Consider the following 26,137-nt stretch of genomic DNA (forward strand, 5'->3'; position numbering starts at 1 on the left):
TTCAAGGACAAAAATGAGGACGTGCAGTAAGAAATACGATATACATAATATAGCTTGCAATAAACAACACAATGAATAGGATAACGGGGTAAAACGAATAAGAGGGAGCACAGAAATATGAGATTAATGAAGAGATTATAAAAAAATATAACTTTAATCTTTAAGTTTACTACCACAAAATATAATTTTAATAGAACTTGTGAGTAATGAAGGGCCCTATTTTAAATCAACCTTTTGACATTTTGTATGTTTTTTGGGCGACTGTATTGTAGTTCCAGGAGAGGTACAGTGGTGATTAAGTCATAGCTTCTTCAAAACCAGCTCATCTTCCATCTGCTCATGATGCAGCCTACCATCAACATCACCTGTCATCAATCTGTTCTCAGTAACTTCTTCACATAAAATATAGTTACATGTTTTATTACGCTTATAAGCCTAACATTTGTCTTTGAGATAATTCTGTTATTGTATAGCATTACTTTATTCTCAGTACTGTAAATATATTTTTTATCGTTTTACCCTCAAATATCTACTGTGTACAACAAAAAGAGTTTTTAAATTTGGAAATATATTGGAAGTATCTTCTCTATACTGCTTATAATATTGTTACTGTAAATTATATATGTAAATTATTATACGGTCACAACCATTACAAACAAAAGTCTCATTTTAGACTTTATTTTAATTTCACTTTATTTAGAAAAGACAGATAATATGTATGGAACGTTATGGTATCAACTTTTATTATGGTATTAACTTTTATTATGTAAAAATGAGATAATGGCTCCTTTTTACATGTTAAGTTATACATGGGTTTTCGTTTGTACTTTTTTTACCTTGATTATCCACTTGCTTTGATTTTGAAAAGAAATTTTATTTGACCCTTTTTGCAATATGAAACTGCAATTTTTTTAAATCTTTAAATTCCACACATTTTACAGATTTAACTTCTTCAGGAAAACCAATTCTGTGTTGTTTAGGTTAAAAGTTTCTTACCATTTCATTTTAAATTGTTTATTATTAAAAGTAGAAAAGGGATCCGTTTTTGAGTCATTGGACTGTCACTAAAATTAATTTTGCTTACAACTTTTGCAGCAATCTAATTCTTACCTTGAATGAACTCTACCGTTGTTGCAGAATTGGTCATTTTTACCAAAATGTGTTTCATAAATGTGTTTGTTTATATGTGTTTCATAAATCCCATAGTATTTATTAAAGATTATTTATGAAAGTTTACAGTTCCATATAGATCTTTAATTCAAATTTTCATTGCCGAACTGAATACAAAAAATTATCAGGAAATTTTTTTCTAAACAAAATTAATACGGCTTGCGTGAGAAACATCAGTGTTCCACAGAAAGTTTTTCTGAGAGGCTGCGAGAATCCACCGTGGTTCCTCAGTTCACATAATTTTAGAATGAGTTATAGAAATGCATGGCCTGTTTGAAACACTTTGAATCTGTCTTGTGGCCCTGGTTGTTATGAAAGTGTACTTTTGTTCAGTGCCGGATTTACCTTGGACAAAGCCCCAAGCAAATCGATATTTTTGAGGCCCCCCTCCCCCCTATGAGGCCCCCCCGGAAGTTCCAATTGCCTATTATCCTGCAAAATTTCATTTGATTAACATATAGGTTATGATAACAGAAATAATCAGACACAACCTGATACATTTTTTAATGAATTTTATTGACCTTAATAAAGTTGTCAAACAGTAAACCGTTTCGTCATATTCGCCAAGTATTTTACTTCGCGCGTAAAATTAAACGAAAAATAAACACGTTTATTAATCTTATTTCCTCACAGATGGCACTACAGTCATTTGACTATTAGTGGTCACATGCGCTTAATTATAACGACGAGCGTTGTTCGTTCCATTTGTAGGTTATGTAAACCATCTGTAATCTTATATGCTAATTACGTTTTAACTTGAACTTTTATGTAATAATTTATGTTGTGAATTGAAAAGTGCAACTTTGAATTGTGTATCACTCTTAATCGAATGGATTGCGATGGAACCCCTCCAGTTTTAGAAACTAGAAAAGTTCTTACAAATCATCTTAAAGCAAAAGTTCAGTCAATTAAATCCTTTGCATTAACAGAAGAGTTATTAGAAGAAATAACGGAGAACTTGTCAAATAAGGATATTTTATTTTTATTGGAAAATGAGAAGGAGCTTATCGAAAGAATTGACAAATCAAAATCGTATGTATTCCATAAATTGTAATTTTTTTATTCAAATTCGTTGTAATTGGGTACTTTTTTATTTTTATAATTTTATATTCTGTAATGGTTTTCAAATGTCGTCAAAATGACATTTGAATTTTTATATGTATATTTGTATGATTTTACTAGGGTGTTTGTAATAAGGAGTAAATGGTGAAAATTTGAATTCCCAATTATCTATCATCATTACAAAGAAAAAAGAACATACATTTAGGAAATATTACATATAAGATAAGGTGGTGCATTTTCCTTAAAAACTATACTTCTCCTATATAAATGTGAGAATTAAAAGAAAAATTATAAATAGTAGCCATTAGTTTTGCAGTAAGGTTTATCAAAAGGTCAAAAGGCATTTTGTATCTCCGAAATAAATTCAGTGTTTATATTAATTTGATTAAGAGGGGATGTATTTTCAGACACATTTTAGTTACTGTTGTTCGCAAAAAATATTTGTTGTGTTTAAATTTGTTTCTGTTAGTCATTCAAATTAATTTAATTTAATGTGTTGTTTAATATTTGTCTTTTTTTTGTAAAAATTAATATACACCAGAGCTACCAGATTTAAACTGTATTAAGGTTAGATTACAAAGATGTTTATTTTATGAAGATGGCTCTAGCTTCTCACTAAACTAATTTTATTATTAACATGCATGTAAAAATAAAAGTAATATAAAGACATTACTTTCAAAGAAAGCAATCCTTGAACTGTTATCTCTTAAATTTTTGTTTTACAGTTGTCAACTCTTAGAAAAACAAGCTATTGGTGAAGATTTATTTGTGGCTGTGTCACAAGTTGATACAGAGTTATGTGCTCAGTTAACTGGGATGTTACTAGAGCTTGATATTAAAACTATTAAAAATCTATTAAAGGAACCTCATCTTCTTACACAAGCTGTATACAAGGCAAAACAAGAGTATATGAAATACACTAAGGTATTAATTTATATGTTTTAAATATTTTTTGTAAATATTCTGGTGATGATAATTTTGCAAATTTCTAATACAAAAGATTTTTTAAGCAACCAGTTTGTTGAAATTGAGATGTTGAGTGGAATTTATGATTTTAATAGTATTAAATATATCATTTAAAAATAAATAAAGATGAAAAACATCTGTGTGTACAAATTTTGCTAAAAATAAATAAAGATAAAAAACATCTGTGTACAAATTTTGAATTCATAATGTGATTTACAAAAACATTTCATAATGTATATTTTTATCACAATGGGTCATTTTTACCAACACAAAAGAGCTCTTATTACTGCTAATTAATAACTACTTATCAAGCTAGAAATATTTTCTTATCAACAAAAAAATCAATTGCCACTCAGGAATAAAATGGTTCGTTTATGCACCTTTGGCATATTATATTACAATTTATTAAACTAAAAGTAATACAGTTACAAATAAACTTTTAATTTTGGGTTTTTTTAATATAAAAAAATTATTTAGTATTTATAAAATTAATTAATTAGGAAGCATATTTCTCTGATAGTGCCGATCGCAAAATAACCTTTTTCGTTCAGTAAATTAAGTAGATCATATTTAGAAGAGAAATTGTCAAAAAAATTGTATGCTCATTATGGTTGGTACAACATTTATCTTTGTTTGCACCTCCGTATGGAATAAATTGGTACCAAAAAAAAATAACCATCTGAACTAAACAAACACCAAATCTAATTAATTGGTTTTCCCTTAATAAACATTTTTGTCTACCAAAATATGGCACCATTTCTTTATCAGTAAATGAATTATGATAAAAAACACCAAATTGTAAATTCCGTTTGATAAACTTAGAAACTGAACATTTTATAAAATAATGTCTATAGTACAGCATGTGAACATTTTATAAAATAATGTCTATAGTACAGCATGTGAACATTTTATAAAATAATGTCTATAGTACAGCATGGGATTGCAAAGTTATTATTTGTAATGTAAGAATAATGTATTGCACGCCTTGCGTGTGATTCATCACTGCATAAGGCAAAGATGCATAATCGCACCATTATTTTTAATGAAAATAAATAATTTTCATGACCAAATGAATAAAAGCTCTCAAAATAAATAACTTTCATGAACTAATGAATAAAAGCAACACTTAAATAAGCAAATAAAATAGGTAGATAGAATTTTAATTTATAATTTGTTAACACAATTGCTATTTTCATTTAGATTGTGTTTTAATTATTTATTTAAAAAGATGCCTACCTAGTTTTTTCATCCAGATCTACTTGATACAACTACTTCCTGAATTGGAAGTAGTTTTTTTCGCATGAACATAACAATTGTGCATAGATGTTTTTTTTTTTAAATATAAGATGCGCCAATAGTCATTTTCCTTAAAAATGTTTGTTTTCTAATATTCTTTGCTTACTGGTAAATTAGGAACTTTAATTTCTATGGAAACTCTTTTTTAATATTGTAAAAATCAAGTTTCCCTGACAAATACATATATTTAATTTAAATTTAATTTATTAAACTTTTTAATTTTGCCCAATCTTAATATATTCTTTGAATTTTTTTTAATAGAATTTGGCTGCACATGATAAAATAAAGATGGAGGTATCTCTGATTATATTATTTGTAATATAATTATATATTTTAATTTACTTATGTGAGGTAGGATTGTTATATTCCCTATTTTACATTAGATGTTTAATAAAGTTAATTATTATATTGCTGAGAACTAAGTTCATAATTTTGTTTTTGTTTCTGTTACACATTTATAGCATTGTTTTGTTTTGAAGAATTGAGTTCAAAACTATTCCTAAGTCCATAAAACATTATTTTAGAAATATTCTAAATAGTTATTCAAAACAATTACAGAACAAACAATTACAATTTTATTGTACTAAAATGAAGGTAAACTCTTCAGATTATGTTAAAAAAACCACATGAATATGGTACATATTTTTTTGCTTGGTGACAGTAGTTGCAAAATTGATGCTGAATTGATTTGCGAAAATGAAAATTGTGAATATGGGTAAACCATATCCTTCTGACAGTGCAGCAATGATTTAAGCAAGATTTCAGAATAATCCACCTGTATATATCAGTATCATGAAGTATGAAAAGTTTTGAGATGAAGACTACTGCTTCGTGGTCAAGATGTCCAAGGTGTAGTTAAGAGGCAATGGATCATGTTAGACAACATTTAAATAAATACTATAATAATTACTTAGATTATTGTATAAATGCTTAGCCCTCATAATTTACCGAAGATGAAACTTGGTGACATCCCGCAATTACAGTTAGGCTGAAATTTGTAATGTTTAACATACTTATAGAAAATTAAAGCAGTGAGCCTTAATTTCTGCAATAAAATTCTGGAAAAGTTAGAGGGTAAATATATTGGGCTGGATGTGTAGTTGTTACACATATGAAAATCAATATGGTATTAACAATAGTATCAGGTTCTAATGATGAAATTAAGATTCCTGTGATATTCCATGTTTTTTGGTTTTATCTTTACAAATATGTTTAGACGTGATTATACATTTGTGTTCTATTACATTTTTTTGTATTTTCCAAATTTACAAGGGCTGTTTTTTTTTCAACCTCCAATCGTGCATCTAAGTAAACAAGAGATAGGTGGGAGGCAGGTTTGCGTATCGTGTGATTGTGCCCCCCCTGCACTCAACTTCTGCCATTGCTGGCTCTATTGTATTAGTCTGAGCCAAGCTTCAGGCAATTGACATGGCCACTACGATTAATGCTCCTGCAAAGTGTGATACATTTTCTGCAAACAGAAGGATGTAGTGCTGCTGAAATCCATCACAGAATGGTGAAAACTTTATGAGTGATGGTAGTGTATGGGAATGGTGTAGAAAATTTAAAGAATGGCTAATGGCTGACCATGACGAGATAGGCAGAACGCAAGACTGTTTGTCACTACTGTATGCTTGGTTGATTGTGTTCATTATTTTGTCCTTGACAAACTGAAGTTTACGATAAGTGAACTTTCTGTAGAAATTTCTAGGTCTTCTCTATACACAGTTGTGACTAAAGACCTAAGATACCGGAAACTATGTGGGTTCCAAAAATGCTGAGTGATCACAAAACGCAGCAAATAGTGTAAGCCTAATGTTTCTCATGTTACGATGATGATGATGAAGAGTCCAGAAACCAAAGAACAGTCTAAGCAGTGGATGCACACTTGTCCAAACAAGCCAAAAAAGTTCAAACAGACACTGAGCAACAAGAAAACATTGGCTACATTTTTTTGGAACTATGAAGGTATCTTTTTGGTGGACTTCATGGGGCAGAGGACAATAATAACAAAGGAAGTTTATTTTGAATCTGTACATCGCCTCCGCAGAGCGATCCAGAACAAACGAAGAGGCATGCTCTTGTCTACCGTGGTGTTGATCCATGACAATGCACAAGCGCACTGAGCCAATGTGATGCAAGACCTCAAGTGAAATGATCTCAAACAACTCAAGTGAAATTTCTACCCTCCACTGTCCAGTCCAGACAGACCCTAGCGATTTTCACCTCCTTCAAGAATTGAAGGTATGGTTAGTTGGACAACACTTGACCACCAACAAAGAATCTCAGGAGGCTGTCAAAATGTACTTTACCTCATTGGCAGTATTTGAAGAGTGCATCAGAAATCTGATTTCACGATACAACAGATGCCTCAATTGTTTTGGCAATTATGTAGAAAATTAAGTTTCTACTCAACTTTTAGTAATAAAAATCATTTGTTATGTCAGTGTGTCTTTTGTATAGCTCATTGGATGTTGAAAAAAAAAACAGCCTTCTTATATTATTTACCCTTCTTTATGCTTAATACGTTTTTATACATTATTGATAAATTAAAAATGAAAATTTTTTCGTCTGTTTTGCTTACTATGATGCTTTTTAGAGGATCACACTAATAACAGTTGTCATGTATCACAATGTAAGGGTTTTATTTTATGCAAAGTCATAAAGATAATCTAATGTTTCTTAACTAAATACTGACAAAAATGTCATTGATATTTATTTAGTATATAATGGTATAATTAATTTTTCTTTCAGGGTAATGTCAAATATGTATTGGGTGAAGAACTGTTTGATCTTGTATTGGATCGTTATTCAGATCAAGAATTAGCAAGCCAGTTAACTGGAATGCTTTTAGAACTAGATGCTGATGTATTACACAGGCTAATCTCTACTCCTAATGAATTGGAAGAAAAATTAGATACAGCTTATTCTGTTCTACTGAATATCAAGGACAAAGAAACATAACAGTAATGTATCTCTTCATCAGTAGTTTTTGTTTGAACTATTATTATTTATATGAGTATTTCTCAACTTGTGGGTTACACCTCCCTTGAGGGGCATAACATTAAATGGGGGTCACGAGCATTTCAAAAAGAAAATATTAAAATATTTATTAATTCATTGAAAGGAAAGGAAAACAAACTATTCTGACATATTATATAATAAAATACACATTTACATTGTCAGCAAGAAAATACTTTTTGAACTTCTTTGCCAACATAGCTAAATGATTTTCAGTGGTTATAAAAACAACTTTTACATGTTGTTCTTCAGCCATGCAAGTTTTAACACATTCATCCACATTTGCAAACATTTCTAGGTTGTTTTGCTTTGAATTTCTGCTCCACAATTCCAGTTTGCTACAAAAAGCATTAACTTTATTGCTCGTATCCAACATATGTGTATTTGCTCCTTGGAGTTGAAGATTCAAGGTATTTAATTTCTCAAATATGTTGACAAAGTACCTCAATCCCATCACAAAAAAACAATCTCAAAACTTCTCGGCTTCCAGTTGGTTTTCCTCTTCTAGAAAAATGGCGATTTCATTTCTTAATTCATAAACACGTTGCAAAAATTTCCCATGTAATAACCATCTTCCTTCGCAACAAAATAGTAATGCTGAATGTACTGCATCCATGTCTCTACAAAGTGCAGAAAAAATTCTTGATTTTAGGAGTCTCATTTTTACATAATTTACTACAGTTACAACCATCGTTAGCAAAATATTCAGACCAGGACTCATTTCTTTGCAAGCCTCTCTGTGGATCGTGCAACGTGTTCAGACACTGTGGAGATTTTTGTTTCACAAGTCCTGTGTACTTTGAAATATTTCTGACATTGAATGAGTACCATCAGTGCATATTCCGGCACAATGTTTCCACTTTATGTTTGCCTCGTTTATAAAATCATTTAAGATAGCAAATAATGTGAGTGCTGTTGCTTTGAGTTCTATTGGTTTGCAGAAAAGTAGTTCTTCTACTACTGACATACGATCACAAAATCGAACATAGGTAATGAAATGAACATCTTTGTCGCCCTGAAAAGCTGATGCTGTACATCTTCAGCTATATTACCAATTCGATGGGCAATATGTGATAGAGGTATGGACTGAAATTGTTTGGCAAAATTATCTCTAAATATAGTTTCTACAATCTCAATTGCAGATAGCAAAATAAGCTCTTTACCAATGGAATGGAATGGAATGCAAAGTTGGCAGGAGTTTCACAAATTCTCCCTACAGATCGCAGAACCTGGACAATGTCCCTTGCTGATGGATGATTCTAGAATCGGGCGTGTTTTAAGGGTTTATTTTTAATGACGGGTCTAAATTTTAAGTTTTATATTTTAAATTTTAAGGACGGATTTAATAGCATTCCAATCCGTTTTACCAGCATTCTCAAAACCATTTTATGGTCCGACCGCAGGAGGCTAGGCTTATGAAACCTGTCCTCCCGACGTAATTCCCCTTCAGGTTACCAATGGTTTGATGATTTTTACATAAGAGGCAAGTAAAGCTTTTTCATTCACAAACTCTTTTTAAAAATGTTTGCTTTTCATATGATTTTAATTTTAAGAATTTTCGCATTTTGTACTCACTATGAAGCGTTTCCAAATGTTTTTTAAGTGCAAATGACATATAGAGGGACCTTTCTTCTTCATTTACTTCAGTACTGATAAACCCAAAATTTAAGTATTCTTGAGAATATTTTCTTGATTTTATTTTTGTAACCATGCTTGTCTGTGCACTTGTTGATGCTTCACCATCATTTAATGCTCGCTTATGCCCACTTAAAAATTTATCCGTGATTCTGTAAAATCTACTACCATGAATTTGCACAATTAACACACAAATTACAACATGCACATTCACAATAGATTTGATAGCAATGTAAGGATCTGATTGAATGAGGTGTGTGTAGCATTTATACATGTTTGCGCGGATGTTCCAGACAAATTGGAACTTCTCATGAGAATGTTCAATATGGTGGACGCAAGACAGAGAGCAATAGAGAGGCATCAATTCTGGTTTTTTTCAATGCAGCTGATCGGTGTTGCCAAATATCAATAGATTTACTTATTCTTGGTAATTTTTAAGGTTTGTAATTAAGGTCGTTGATATTGCATGACAGGGGGGGGCGCATTGAAAATTATGATTGAAAATTGGGTTGCAAATATTGAAAGGTTGAGAATACTGAATTATATAGATTAAACTTTATTCAGTAGTTGAAATAATTTCAGATTTATTGACTGTTAGTTTAAGGGGAAATTATGGAAGGTGTATTAGAAATGCACTCATTCTGATATCGTATAACATGGTTAGGTTTACTGATTGCCTAAGTTTGACACATTTAAATTGTATAATCTTTATCTGCAACCAGTTTTAAAACATTACGCTGTTTTTCTATATTACATGTTAAATGGTACCCTTGATGTAACTTTCAGATAGGAATTGAGAGACTCACCTCAAGCTTTCCCACCCAGTAAAGAAATAGGTGGCTACCATCTTCCTACCTTGCTGTTGGAACCTGTGGCTGCCAACCAAATTCCTGTAGTACTTAACTAGAAAAGAGAGTAAAGAAGAATCACCTCACCCCACAAAGGGTTATGAGCTTAAGAAGACCAAGTTATTTAACATATTTCCTTGGGCCAGTTTTTCAGTATTACATAATTGTTTATATTACATACATTCGTAATCTAATTTTGAAAAAAAAATTATTTATACATATTCAGGTATCTCAGTCAATCTTTTGGTCAGCATTGACTCAATAATGGGTTTAATGTGTTCTTTTCTTAACTTTCCTATTAAATACTGCCACTGATCTTATTTAGGATTTAACAAATTTTCTACTAGTTATTCATACACAAACAGTGTTAGATTAAATTTTAAAGGATTCTTTAAAGCAACACATTCCCCTTCATTTTTGATAATATAAAAATAGGCTGCTGAATTTAAACATGGTCTTACATTCTTTCTTTGCTAACATTGGAGACCTGTTTTGCATTGATAATTAATCAGTATATTAAATATTATAAAAAGAGGAAGAAGGTTTTTTTTTATTTTGTTTGTGAACTACTACAATCAATCACAATCAAATTTTTACCCATGTTTCTTGGCATAACTGACAAGATTTTTAGATATATTTTGTATCGAAAAATCTCTAAAAAAACATTTATATGTTGTAGAAGAAATTTGCCCAAACTTTAATCTGAAGCACGAACTTTAATGAACTGTGAACTCTGAGTCTCTATGATCTATGGGCTAAGTTCGAACTGAATGATTCAAATCAATTGAATGATTAATATCACAAGTATAATAGAATTAAATTTACATTAAATAAAATAAATTAAACAAATTTCTGTTTAACAATAACAAACAGGGTGCCCCTGTTTTGGAAGGTTCACTGGGGTGCTCTTATAATATCTCTGCAAATAATTGTACGATTTTCAAAATTCAAACGGGATATTTGTTAGTCTGTATGCATTAAAAATATTCCTTAAGGAATTTCACCATAGCAAAGAAACAGTAATAAATTTTTCATTATTGAAGGTGTGTGTACTTTAGTTACCATAGTTACTATTCTATCTTTTGTAATTTAGTTTCTCTTATAATTATTATTTATCAGTATTATTCTCACAACTCTGAGGATAACCTACAGTACGGGGGTGGAGCCTTCTGAGTAAATGGGAATGGCAACCGAAGCCAAGCTCTGCGGGTGTCGAGGACATTGATCCCCCTGATAAATTGGGAATGGCGAGTGAAGCAAACTGTGGCCATGGGATAGCCCTTGAGGAGCCTCTGATTTGGCTGCATGATTCAGTTGTGGTGTATGAGCCCCAAGGGTCCAGGCTCTGGTTAGATGGGTCGTTTCATAAAGCATATGAAACATGGATTCACCATTAAAAACCACAGACCAAAGTGAAAGCAGCAAATGAAAGTGAACATAAGAAACTGTAAATGGTTCCATCTTCAGAAAAAGTCATGGCTATGATTTTTTGGGCTTCTCATTGTGTTCTCACAGAGCATCTGGAAAAAGGCAGGATCATCACAGAGGAGTATTACATTTCACTGTTGGACCAATTGAAGGGTTTTAGTCTGACTAAACATTCACATTTGGTAAAAAAAAATGTTCTTTTATGTGCCTACACATACATCTCAGGTTTTGTTTCTAAAGTCCATGATCTACACCTTAAGTGCTTACACACAGGGCCATATTTGACTCCTAACAGTTGCGCTTCCTTTTCCCAAACCTTTAGAAATGGCTCGCTGGACAAAGATTCACTTCAAATGATGAAGTCAAAGCTGAGGCAACTGCTTATTTTGCAGAGTTGGGCAAATCTCATTGTACTGAACGTATTAAAAGTTAATCTGAATACAGTGTGTATCACAAAGTTCTCCTGGGACTTTCAACAGACTACTAATGTTCATGAATATCATCAATTATTAATGAACAGCAATTGGTTTGAAAAATTGATCAATAGTCCAACCAGAAGGGAACGTTGTTTAGATCATATTTATATTAAGAGTAATTCAAAAACTTTTTCCTAGGGCGGGAGTCAGGGATTCTATTTTCCTTGCACCGACAGATATTAGTGAAGTTTCTGGCATAATAAAATCATTGAGTCCTGGAATAGATGCAATCTCTGCATTTTTACTTAAAGTTGACTGTAAGCACATAGCACCTATTTTAACATATTTTATTAATTTTAGTTTTGAAAAAGGTGAATTTCCCCGTCATTGAAGACTGCAGTTGTGATTCCATTAAGAAAGGTAAAGCCACAGCTATACATAATTATAGGCCAATTTCATTACTTTGATACTTTTAAAAAATTATAGAAAAATTTGTAAAGAAACGTTTATTACATTGTTTAATCTAAATTAAATTTAGTCAAAACCAATATGGCTTTATTGAAGGTAAATCTACAGAAGATGCAGGGTTAATTTTTTTTTCAGTATCTTTGATTAAATTCGGGTTCAACTGTTGCTGGAATTTTTGTGGATATCACAAAAGCATTTGATTGTGTTGATCATAATATAATCCTGCAGAAACTTGAGGATTCTTATATTAGGGGTCTAGCACTAGACCACTTTAAGCTATACATCGGTACAGTGCAGTGTGTAAGGGTAAAAAATAATTTGTGTTGATGTTCATCTATTTCATGCGGTACGCCACAGGGTTCAGTGCTCACTGCTTGCTCCAATTATGCTTTGCTGATGATATAGCATTGTGTGTTATTCAGCTAGAATATCGATGAACTTAGATTTAGAAAGCAGAGTGATTTAAATCATCTAAAACTATGGTTTATTTGATTTAATTTTAGAAACAAACAAGAACCTTCTTGCAATATTTATTTTAAGTGTAAAAGTAGTCTTCAGAGAAGGGTTGATGAAATTTGTATTCAATGTGTAAGTATAGAAAAGGTTTCTATTATTAAATACCTTGGTTTTTATATTGAGAACTGTTTTTGGAAAGAGCTGGTTAGAGTGCATGTGTATAAGGTTTTGTGCAAAATGTATTTTTTAAAAGTTTATTTGCCAGTTACTGTTTTGAAATTAGTATATTACGCTTTGGTAAATAGTACACATTGCAGGATAAGTGTGTGTGGTGGTACCTATTGTTCCACAATAAAACCAAATTGTTGTAGCTCAAAAAAAACATAATTAGGTAATCTGTAGAGTAGGGAGATCTGAACATTTTCCCCTGTTTAAAGACCTGGGTATATTCCCACCTAGGCATCTTTTCATTTTCTGCGTTACAAATATTTTCTTCATTATAGGAGGGCAGACAACTGCAGGCACCTTCTTTATTCAGCCAGGCTTTGAATTGTTGTGAAGGTGCTTGAAAGTTTTTGAGAAGTGGCAGGCAGTTACAGAATAAACCAGCAGGATATGAAAATAGTTTTTAATGCTATTGCACCTATTGGGAAAATAGTTTTGTTCTGTTGTGACACATGGTACATTTTATATTAATTAATGAATTGGAAAACAGACTAATTACATTTTCACAATTTTAAATACTGAATTCAGTTCACCTTTGAATATTAAACTATGTTTCTTGATGATGCAAACCTTCTTTCCTCCTTTTTAACTAATTACATTAATTTAAAGAAAAACCTTAAATTACACTAAAATATCATCCAGTTTATCTTTACTTCCTTATTAATACAAGGGTAATAGTAGGTTAGCATTTATACATCTTTTAAACAAGTCTCATAATTTCATCAATGAGACCTCGGTTAAGAATTTTAAATATGGTTTTGTGATACCTATTGTTGATTTTATTTTTATTATTAGGTCTGATTGAAAGTTTTACCATCAGTATCACAAGACCATATTTAAAATTTTTAACCAGTAATAATAATCTTAAGTAGAAATAATAATAAAAATTGATTGTTAACATTTTCGTAATGACATAATGTTTCATGTATTAAATATATGTCTACTCATTCTTATATAGTGTTATGATATATTCTTATTTTTTAGGAATGGCTAGTAAAGAACACCAAGAATTAGCAAATATTATAAAGAAGGTTCATGTTGATCTTCGATTAAAAGCAAGAGAAACTGGAGCTGATGAAGCCTGGAATCAACATGTAAAGTGTATTGAACAGTTACAGGTAACTTGAAATATATTTGTTAGTAAACTTTTTTTTTCTTATGTGTGTAATTTTTGTAAGTACAGTTATTTCTGTTAACTGTACTCTGTTAACAAGTCTCTTAGCCGGTTAAAGTACATAGTAACAGTACAAATAAGTCAAGATAAAATCACTTGTGTGTATTGAAAGGAAAATCATTACGGAAACATTTGAATTTATATGTGAGAATTGCGTGTTGCTAATGAATGTACCAAGTGATTCATGAAGAATGTAAAAAACTTTCAGGCCATACTCTACTGATGAAGATAAAGAAGAAAGTTTATATAAATATAGGTTTGGAAGCACCAAACATAAAATAGTGTGTTTTTCGACCCCAGTTTTTTCTCTTTTATCCCAGATGTCTCGAAGACTACAAAAATACCATCAATTCTTTTCCAATTTTTCAGATAAGCATCTTTGTATATATATAACAGAATTGCTATTTTCATTTCGGTGATTGTATTTTAATTGTTTATTTTAAAAGATGCTTACCTAGTTTTTTCATCTTTCAGATCTACTTGATGCAGCTATCTCCTAAATTGGATAAAAGAATTTTTCATATGAACATAACAATTATGCATGGCTTGTTTTATGTTTATCAATTATCAATTATTTTTATTTGTTAGTTGTCTGTTTGTCTTTCTTAAATATAGAATGTACATAAACAGTTATTTTCTTTAAAAATACCTGTATTCTAATGTCATTTTCATATTGAAAAATTAAAAACATTTATTTCCACGGAAACATTTTTTTAATATTGTTAAAGATAAGTTTCCATGACAAATACTTAAATAGTATTACACTTTAATTCTGCCCAATCTTAATATATTTTTTGAATTTTTTTAATAATATTTGGCTGCACTTGTTAAAATAAAGAGAGTTATCTCTGAAAGTATTGTTTGTAGGATAATTATGTATCTGAATTTAGATATGTGAGGTTGGAGTGTTATATTCCTTACTTTCCTTAACTGTAAATAGTTACCAATTATATCAAATAGTTAACATTAAAAAAATTACAGAACAAACGCTGGATTTGATTGTACTAAAATGAAGGTAAACTCTGTTGGTAAATCTTTTTCTGCTGGGTGACAGTAGTTGCAAAATTGAAGCTAAATCAATATAAGAGCTGAAACTGTGAGTATGGGTAAACCATATCCTGTTCTGGCAGTACAGCACTGATTTTACAACACTGAACAATCCACTTGTATATAATAGTATCATGAAGTGGTATGAAAAGTTTTGAGTTGAGGACTACTGCTTGTTAGTCAGGTGTCTGAAATGCAGTTAAGAAACTATGGATCATGTTAGACAAGTATAAACGCTAGTCCTCATAATTTACTAAACATTCAACTTGCTTACACTATAACAAAGCATCATTTCAAGCATGTAATAAATAGAATTAAGTTGCTAAATTGATTTTGTTTATAAATGAACCATCTTTAATGAGATCAAACAAAAATATTATCAACAAAACATCATAATGAATTACCATTGCTTTTAATTATTGTTTAAAATATTAATTAGTAAGTATAATTTGACTCACGAAAAAACATTTCTCTCTAACTTATGTCAACATAAACCAGAGTGTAACTAGACTGTTTTTTCTTTCAAACAAATTGTAACTGAAGTAACAGCTTCGCAACTAAAGTTCATTCACTTAATGCGTTGGTGTAAAAAAGTTTTATTTTTAATTTTACTTTACTAGGTTCCTTTACCAAGTGGTACCACGTGACTTAACGTGAGAAATAAGTAATTTCCCAAAATTGTATAGTCTTTTTCAAGAAAATGATCTTATGCTAGACGTAGCGTAGAAATTGGTTTTTGTTGTTCCTTTGTTCACCGAGCTAAATTTATAATTTCTTGTCAGCAACCCAAACTTACCAAAGAGAAGATGATTGTCTTATTAGTAAATACACATCCAACTATACATCCTTAAACATATGAAATAGTTTTTGCATATAAACTTAACACAATCTTTTATGATATTTTAATTATGAACTCTACATCCTGCCATTGTCTTTTTTGTAGGCAAGAAAAGTAACACATATATTAGTGAATACAGATATATATGTGAGTTTGTGTTTGCCTCTCTTGTTTGTTGTCAGTTATCATTTTTAAAATTAGTTTTATGCTTACTTTTTGGTGTTTTCCTGTTTGTTAATGAAGATAAAGTTTTATTTAATTCTGTTGTCTGTATATTTCCTTTTGTATAGATTTGAACACGTATTACACTTAACAATAATACATATATGATAATATTATAAAATGCATTTGGGGAAAAAATTGTTTACAGGACAAAAAAAATTACCTGTTTGGAAAAATTATTAAAAACAAGTTACTATATTGAAATAAAAAATAAAAATGGAATAAATGTATGAATTTTTTTCTGATTATTATTTTTATGTTTTATGAATACTATAAATTGTTATTTTTAATTACATTGTGTGTTTTTTATAGATTTATGCAACAGCAATGTTGAAATTAGCAACAGAGCATTGGGATAAAAATAATATGAACAACAGTTCATTATGTCGGATTCAGTGGGTTGTTGATAAGTGCTGTGATTATTTTAATAATGGTGGATTAGAAACGGCTATTGAAAAGGAAAGTAGACTGTGCTTAAAATACTTTGGTACCGATTTGTCACTGATGTCAGATTTTAAGAAACTAATTCCTTTTCAGAAAGATAACTTATATTTACTTGATGTTGGTAGTTGCTATAATCCATTAAAACATTTTAATAACTTTTACACCGTAGCAATAGATTTAGTACCTGCTACTGAAGATGTTTTAAAATGTGATTTTTTAAATGTTGAATTAGTATCGGATAAAACTATATCTGATATTACAAATCCTTGTATGTTTATACCGGAGAATAGTTTTGATATTGTCTTATTTTCATTATTATTAGAATACTTTCCGTCGGCTAAACAACGATGGATTTGTTGTAAAAAGGCGTATAATGTCTTGAAACCAAATGGTGTACTTATTATACTGACACCAGATTCAAAACATGCTACTGCTAATTCCAAAATTATTAAATATTGGAGATATGCACTTGCAGGTATTGGTTTTTTATTAGTTAATTATGAAAAATTAAAACATTTACATTGTTTAATGTATAGAAAATGTATTAATAATAATGTGCCGAAACATTGGTTGTCCTTACAAAATAGATCTGACAGTATTTCAGTAAATGCTGAAGAAATTATGTACATTCCACAAGATTTTCATGATTATGAAAGAAAATCAGATGATGGTGGTGTTAAAAAGATAAGAACTGATGGTGAAGATAAATTCATTACTGATGCATTTATTGAATTACCAGAGATAGATCCTGATCTTTTTATTTAATTTCGCTTTTCAATTTTCATTTATGTAACAAAGTAAAAAGAATATTGCTTTACTTTGAAGCAAGGAAAATTTGTTACTAAGGTAGACTCAATATTTGTCATTTATTATACCTGGATATACTCACATCCAGAATTTTATATTACTTTTGAAAATAAACTAATCTTTTATTTTCACAAGAGACTAATGTACCCTTAGTCAGCTCTTGGATAAAGTGTGAACCTTTTTGGTTTTTCAACTACCACTTTTCTTTTTCAAGGAAAGGCAATATTTAAAATAACTGCAGATCTCCGTGATGGAGTGGTCACATATCAGCCTTTCATCTAAAAGTCCTAGGTTTGAATCCCATTCAGGCATGGCATTTTTGGTTTGTAAAAAATTCTATTTTCCTATTCCCTCACACAAACTTTACGTTTATGTGATAAAATCATCAATCAAAAAAAAAAAACTACTTATATATTGTGTGTTTCAAAACGAATATTAGGGTTTTAAAGTTAAGCAATATTTTTTTAAGTTTTACTTACATTGATAAATTATACATGAAATGAAAGAGCAACTCAAAATTGTTTTTCCTGTAAATGTTCAATGTGAGCACCATTCATCACACGGCACACACCAAACTGATAGAAGAGTTCATCCCATACTTTAATTAGCAAATCTGGAGTAATTAATGCAATAGTTGCTTCAATCCTGTGTCTCAAGTCGGGTGTCTCAGCTGGTAATGGTGGCACATACACTTGAGCCTTTATAAACCCCCAAAGAAAAAAATCACAAGTTCAGATTGAGCAAACTGGCAATTTGGCAAACAAGCCTTGTCATTGGTCCCCGGCAACCAATCCAGCGGTCGGGAGAATCTCATTCAACCAATCATGTACAGCGTTATGCCAATGAGGAGGCATTCCGTCTTGTCGCCAATTAAAGTTCTGTAGTTCATGTTACAGTTGAGAAAGAGCCTTAGTTGTAGCATATCCATTTTCATATTCCAGACACAGACTTCTTTGAAAAAAAATGATCCATGAACTTGCCTTCGAGATATGAAACAAAAAAAAAATGGTTTTGGAGAGTGTCATTCACACTGCAATATTTCATGAGGACTTTCTGATCTCCAAATATGCACATTGTATGTGTACTTTTTCATTAACATGAAATGTTGATTTATCACTGAATAAGACATGATAATGAAAGTATTATCAAGGTGTGTCTTTTGATTTGTGAAGCTAGCATGCAAACCGTAGTCTATAGGCTTTAGAGCTTGTAACAGCTGTAAATGATATGGACACAGTTGTAAGCATTTCCTTAAAACCCTCCACACAGGCGTCACTGTAATTACTAATTCATGGCTAGCCTTCCTAATAATGGATTTCCAATGACTATGCACAAAAGACTCTTACACATTCATTGTCTTCAGACACATGCGTTCGTCCTTTACTCTTCCCTTTACCTGTACAGCGAGTGGCTGTATAGGTAAAATTGTTTATACCATCTACAAATATTATTGTCACTCGGGGGATCACAACAGAACGCACGTTGAACAGTAATTACAGATTCACTCTTTGCAAACTGCAAAACGCATATTTTGTGGCAGTCGTAGTCTTTGCTACTAGAACTTAAAAGCGGAAGGTACAGGAAACAGTTTGAGCTTGCTCATAGCTGTAACTGTTTGAGTTTCTCCTTCATTTCATGTATAATTAATCAATGCACATGAAACTTGAGAAATATTACATACCTTAAAACCCCGATATTCACTTTGAAACACATGGTATTTAGAAATGCTTCAGTTTTATTGTCTAGTTTTTCCATTATAGAAATTATTCCAAGATCCTTCATCTATTACTAAAAAACTGGTTTTTGCCATCAGCCATCATCTAGTACAATAATTAATTTTAATGCCTTTTGTTCATCAATACCATCGTGTTTAAAATTAATGCAAATACCTTCTTGGTCTAAGAAATATTCATAACACCAACATAATATTTCTCAAAGTGAATTTTTAAGATTTTCCATTATGAATAGGTTAATCATTTTTTAAATCGTGGCAATACATGTAATCATTTGGAAATCTAACCCGTAATTATTGTTTTTTTAGAAGATTTATATTAAAATCACTTATCAAAATACTGGGTAGACCTTTTGATTGAGATATTGGATCAAGTAGGCTTTATGTCGATATATACCTATATGTAAATCTATAAACACAGAACAATATTGGAATCTAGGATTTCAACAGCACAAAATTCTACATTCAAGTCAGAAATAAATAATATCCTCTTCAATTACGATATTTCTAAATTCATTATTTCTTTTAATAAGATTGTTTTATGTACGTACCCCCTTACTTTAAAATTTTTTTCTACTTGATAAAAGGTCTTCGTAAAATAATGATAGGGTTTTTCTATTAAAAAAACCACAGTGTGTTTTGCGGCATACCAAACTGGAAAACTCATAATTTTAATTCAGTGTACATATCAAAAACAGCCACCACATGAAAACAATATATGATGCCAGTTCAAAGAAATAAATTCAGTTTTCAAACAGAAATTGCCTGGAAGATCACCACCATCAAAAGAAAGTGCTAAATGAATTTAGCTATCTGCAGTCAGAAGTCCTAATAAATCCCTTGCTTGTCAAAGGTTCATGTTACAAATTTCAAAAACAATCATTCATAAAATTCTATGTAAAACGTTGCTTTTTGTGCATACAAAATGCAGCACTGCAAGAAATAAAACCACCTCATGTGGAAAATATTTCCAGTTTGCTGTTGAAATGTTTAACAAAATTAGTTTAAAACCAGTCAATGATTGTAATTTTTATGGATGAAACTACTTTTCACCCTGATGGATGTTTTTTTCGCACACGATACACATAAGTTAATGTGTGGTAATGTTTAATGAAAAATTGTGTAATCAGGAAAAAATTATGAAAGTAATTATAATCTTAACAGAAGACATGTTGATATATTGAAGATATGATATATCAAGCTAATAATGAGTCGATCATCATGGTTATTGCCATAAATGTTAATATAATCAGATTTTAATTCACTACTTTATATTGCCTAATCAACAGTTCAACTTTTTTATCCACTTTACTCACTCCTCCTATTAGATGTGCTGTTTGAGTTATAACTAGACTGCTTTGCATTTATGGCTTTCTTTATTTACTTTGTAAAGATCCTCTTTTAGCTTAGCATCCTCCCTTTGATCATTAATTATACAAACTAATATATATATATATATATATACAATAGAACATTCAAATCAGTGTCAGCACAGAAAAATCACTATACAATTCAGTACTATTCCAGCCAAACACTGCTCCACCAAATGAGTCTGGGAACCACTATTCTTTATCAAAATTTATATATAATATATATAAATTTTGAAAAAGAGTTTATTATTACATTCAAATTGGATATAGTTTGATTTAATTTATTTATTTCATCTATCCTAGTGATATGCCTAGTTGTTACCAGGCTCATTTGGTGGAGCAGTGTTTGGTTGGAACAGTACTGAATTATATAGTGATTTTTATGCTGTGCTGACACAGATTTGAATGTTCTATTGTCTGCATGACCAGTGCTACAGCTGATAGTGAAAAAAAAAGTATTTATAGAATAGACATTTTTTTACGAGATGATTAATGCCAATGTTATAACTAGCATATTTCCTTAGTTAGCATTTCACAATGTAAGATTTAGCAATCTTTACATAATTGTTAATTTGTAAGTTGTCAAAAGCAGTTGTGCTTGTACTATGTTGAGTTGGAACAGAGTATATTGTACTGTAGCAGTAGTTGATTTGTACAGTTCACTGCTTTGCATCTCATGTTTGTAGTTACATTACAGGAGTTAATAAGAATGTAATGTTAATATGGAGCAGTGAAAAACAGTTTACTACACAATTTACAGTTCCAATTTGCATCTGCTCTTTTGTCGAAGCTGTGACAAAGTAAGAATACTTTCTTTTGTGCCATCATTAATCTACACACCAAGACACATGACTTGGGTTAGATGCCATTTTTGTTTACCATGTGTAATGCGGATAATATATTTACCCAAATATTTATTAATTGTATCGATTGTTTAGAATACTGCAAGACTTCTAAACCTAACATTTTCAAAAAACTGTTTAGTACAAAAGTTGCAATAAATATCCATAATTTTCTTAGATGGTTATTGTTAGGTGATAATAATAAATTGAATTCTTTTATTATACATGATTTATTATATATAACAATAAAAAAACTATTTGGACTTGTTGTTTTCAAAAGTAATCGTTATTTAACTGTATAATTCTATCTTAACATTTTAAACAACTAAATCTTAATTTACATATTACTTGTGAAACCGTAGACACACCAAAACAGTGGTACGAAAAAATTATTTTATTGACCAGAAAGAAAAAACTTTTTAATAATCAGCTAGCTGTTTGAAAAAATATATATTATTAGTCACCACTTAATGTTATCACTAGTCACTTACTAGTGAAACACTAGTTTTCATGTGAAACACTAGACGCAACAGTAATAATCAAAAAATAATATCACAAAAGTTAATAAAAGAAACAAAAATATTAATTTAAACAAATTTAATAAGCAGTTGTGTAAAACGAAAAAATATTATTATTATATCTCAGATGTGTTAATCAGTGCTACATCCATCACTGCTTCCTTTGTCATTCGCTGCTGTTTTCCATGATATGTCATCGTAAAAGGCTGTATGTTAATCTGGTACATACTTACATACTTTAAAAGCGTTTCAATGTCTTAATTTTTTTGAATTAATTGGACATCGGGCAGAGTATGCATTAACAGTAGGAAAATCGGGTATTTGTTTTTTATTTAGCAGATTGAACCAGTGTGATACAATATCATTTATTACATGCGTAGTTCTCACTGTACCCATTTGATCGCAGCAATACTCAAGCATAAAACAAGAAGATATGACGAAATGAACTTTTTTATCTTTTGAGACTTTCTTGCCATATGTCTCAACAGACAAAGCATTATGTTTATCAAATTTGTGCCACCAGTTTTCAAAATCCAATGAAAAGTTATTTTTTATATATTTAACTGTGAATCAACTGCTTGATTCTGTAATGAGTTTAGCATACTATTATGGATGGTACACTCTTATCACAACTGTTACATTTTCTTTTAATTAGTGCGAATTCCCTATTGTATGGAAGAAAACTGTCCACGGACAGGAAATTATTGATATATTTTCTTAAATTTGTTGATTGAAGACAAATTTAACAGAATCCTTATTGACAATGTTACGATTCTACCTTGGACACCATTTGAAAAAGGTATAATTTTGTTATATTACTGGACACTTTATCAGATAAGTAACGATGTAGCAGAGTACATCATTTGGACTTTTGTGAGCAACACCCTCATGATAAAGATATAAATATGACTCATCAGTTTTCAAATTTTTAATACCGCATGTAATAACAAAGTTGCCTGAAATAAAAAACTTCCTGTATAGGAAGTTAGGCAACGGTAGATTTTGCATGCAGTTGATTGCAATTCCCAAAATGTTATCATATTTTTTAGATTTACTTTGAACTTCCTTCATAATAGAATAACATTTTTTACTTTTTCTAATATGAACTACTAACATGTCAGCAATCGCTACTCTCTTAGCAACATCATTTGAAAATAACTGCCATAAATACTACTGTCTAAAGTGTGTCGACTTCCCTCCTGTTTATCTCTTCCTTCTACAAGGGTAATTCACAAATGCGCCTAGCAGTATACCATGCAAGTTTATAAAACGCTGTTTTATAATTCTCATTTGTCCTGTTGTATATTTACAAAATATTTATAAAATTTATTTATCATAAAAATTACAAAATATTTATCATAAAATTTTGTTTGTCAGAACAAGGCCTCTTACATTTAACAACAAACTATCATTTGATTGCATATTATTTAACTTTGCTATTATTTGTGCTTTTTCATTATCATTTTCAAAGGACAGTTGCTAGCTGTTTTTCTCTCATGAACCCTTTTCCCAACATGATGTATATGGTATCCCCTTAACCATAGCTATTCTTATTGAAGTTTGTTTATACTCATCAATGTTTCTTTGTCCTCTCTTCATCTTAGCTGTAGATGTTGAAAGCTCATCAGTAATATCACTATCACTTCTTTGTATACAATTTATTATTATTTAATAAAAACAATAATTTTCTTCACAAAAATAATTAAAGAAATACTATAATAAACTTACAACACAAATAAATATAAACGACTGCTAGCACATGCTTGTGGAGAATATTAACACTAATCTAGTGTTAGTTTTGAAAACTACATGTTCTGTATTAGCGTTGTTTTTTTCAAAATAAAATATCATTTCCATTCATTTTATTTCAAAAAGAGCAATGGGAGTAATGCAGTTTTCAGATAAAACATGTTTTACTTAATATTAAAAAGGAAAATGACAATATCTCAAAATTGAAAAAACTAGAACCGTGCACTTGACAAAACAAACAATTCAATTAGAATCTTCACATGTTTTCTTTTATCTGTACCAATTCCACTTATTTAGTTTGTTTACATTGTTGTACCGCAATTATAATTTTCATATAGTTATTAACTTTTTATATTAATGAGGTATATAATATCATGTTGTCGAAGCTATGGAATTAGCTTATACATTGAATACAGTGAATTGAATTTTTCTTGTGAAGTTTTGCAGAAGATTTTCTCTGTACATGATGTACGGATGAGCAGGCATTTTGAATCTGAGTTATGCAATTAATTTATGAGAATATGTACATTGTTATTGTATTTTAATAGAATTTTTTAACAATATCTTTTTATTGCATCTAAAAATTAATAGTTTTAAGTGCAATATTTTAACAACAAATTATGTTGTGAGAAATGAAATAAATACAGTGTTAAATTATAATAATATGTATATTGGACTTTGTAAATGTAAATAAAAATTGTTTATTTTTTGTTTTTTTAATCTAATTTGATTATGTTATTCCTTTTTTATCTGAAATGAACAACTATCTTGGAAGTCTTGAAATGAATAGGTTTCTTGTTTGTTATAAACAGAATCTGTTTCTTTTTATACATTAAAAGTTTAAAATCTAACTTTTGTTTATGTTATAACATACGAGGGTTATTTTTTTTCAAGGTCCAATTGGTCACAAAATTAAAACCACAGTGAAAATAAAAAAATTTTATTTGTAACAAGTACTTGCATAGTTACACTATTTCCCTACAAGGTCGCCATTCCGATTTAGACATTTGCCATAGTGTGCCAACTTTTCAATACCCTCGTCATAGAACGGAGCCGCCTGCATTTTCAGCCATGTTTCTACGCTGGTCTGCAGCTTGATGTCTGTGCCAAAATGCTGTCCTCCTAGCCAGCGTTTGATGTGAGCAAAGAGGTGAAAATCAGATGGAGCCAAGTCCAGGCTGTATGGTGGGTGATCAAACACTTCTCAATGAAAACACTGCAGGAGCTTCTTTGTTACAGCTGCAGTGTGTGGCCGACCATTGTCATGGAGAAAGACAATGCCTGATGACAACATTCCTCTCCTCTTATTCTGAAGACATCCTCTTATTCGTAGACATTGAAGAGTCATGCAGTATGAGGCTGCAGTAATGGTCATGCCATGTTCCATGAATTCCACCAAGAGAACTCCATTCCGGTCCCAGAACACAGTAGCCATACACTTTCTGTTGGAGAAGGTTCGCTTGAACTTCTTTAGTTTACTGGGAGAATGAGAAAGCATCCACTGTTTGGACTGTTCTTTTATTTCGAAATGGACCCATGTCTTGTCCCCTGTGACAATTTTGTTCAAAAAATCTTCTCCTTCTTTGTGGTAGCGCTGGAGAAACGTTAGGGAGGCGTTCATTCTCATTGTTTTGTGATAGTTGGACAGCATCTTGGGAACCCATCTTGCACACAGTTTGCGGTACTGAAGTCTCTCACTCATAATGGTGTAGAGAGTGACCTTGAAATTTCAGGAAATGAATCGCTCAATACAGAAATTGTGAACCGACTATTTTCTCGAATTGCCTCATCCATTCACTCAACGAGATCATCGGTTGACACTCGCTTTCTTCCCTGACCACCTGAACATCTGTACGTCCTGCTTTAAAGTTCCTGCACCATTGTCGCACTTTGCTGTCACTCATTGAAGTTTCATCGTACACATTACTTATTCGTCGATGAATTTCAGCTGCATTACAACTCTCAGCCTGAAGAAATCGAATTACCGCACACACTTAACACTTGGCGGAAGATGCTATTGTTGTAGACATGTTTACGTGCTAGCTGCATGTTCAGAACTAAATGAAGTGATGCGGCGTGATTGAAGGCCATACTAGAGACACTGCGCAACACATATGCGCAAGGGTTCATCCAATTTTTGCACGGGTTTTTATTTCGCTACTGATTGGACCTTGAAAAAAAATAACCCTCATATAATTAATTTAATTATGATTAAAATTGGATAAATTATTTCTCAGGTTGATATAATATTGTCAGTTGCAAGGATGTCAATGCTATTAGTGATAATTATGTATGTCCTGTACAAGCATTTAAGGTGAGGAGGCATTTATCTTCTTGATTTTCATTCTGCGTGGCAGTAAAGTATTTGTATTATTTAGTCACTTTGCTCCAGTACTGGATGTA

The 26,137-nt window shown here is 30.9% G+C and overlaps 1 protein-coding gene across 1 annotated transcript; it reads left to right on the plus strand.

The window, feature by feature from the left end:
• The first annotated feature begins 1,862 nt into the window (after nt 1–1,862).
• On the plus strand, nt 1,863–24,459 carry Samtor (S-adenosylmethionine sensor upstream of TORC1). The gene is given in 6 exon segments (XM_075374266.1): nt 1,863–2,202; nt 2,958–3,156; nt 7,249–7,460; nt 11,986–11,990; nt 13,976–14,109; nt 16,585–24,459. Coding segments are annotated over 6 exon segments (1,650 nt in total). The 5' UTR covers nt 1,863–1,999; the 3' UTR covers nt 17,482–24,459.
• Nucleotides 24,460–26,137: the final 1,678 nt, after the last annotated feature.

Source organism: Lycorma delicatula, chromosome 8, assembly GCF_047948215.1.
Source record: "Lycorma delicatula isolate Av1 chromosome 8, ASM4794821v1, whole genome shotgun sequence".
Classification (NCBI taxonomy): Eukaryota; Metazoa; Arthropoda; class Insecta; order Hemiptera; family Fulgoridae; genus Lycorma; species Lycorma delicatula.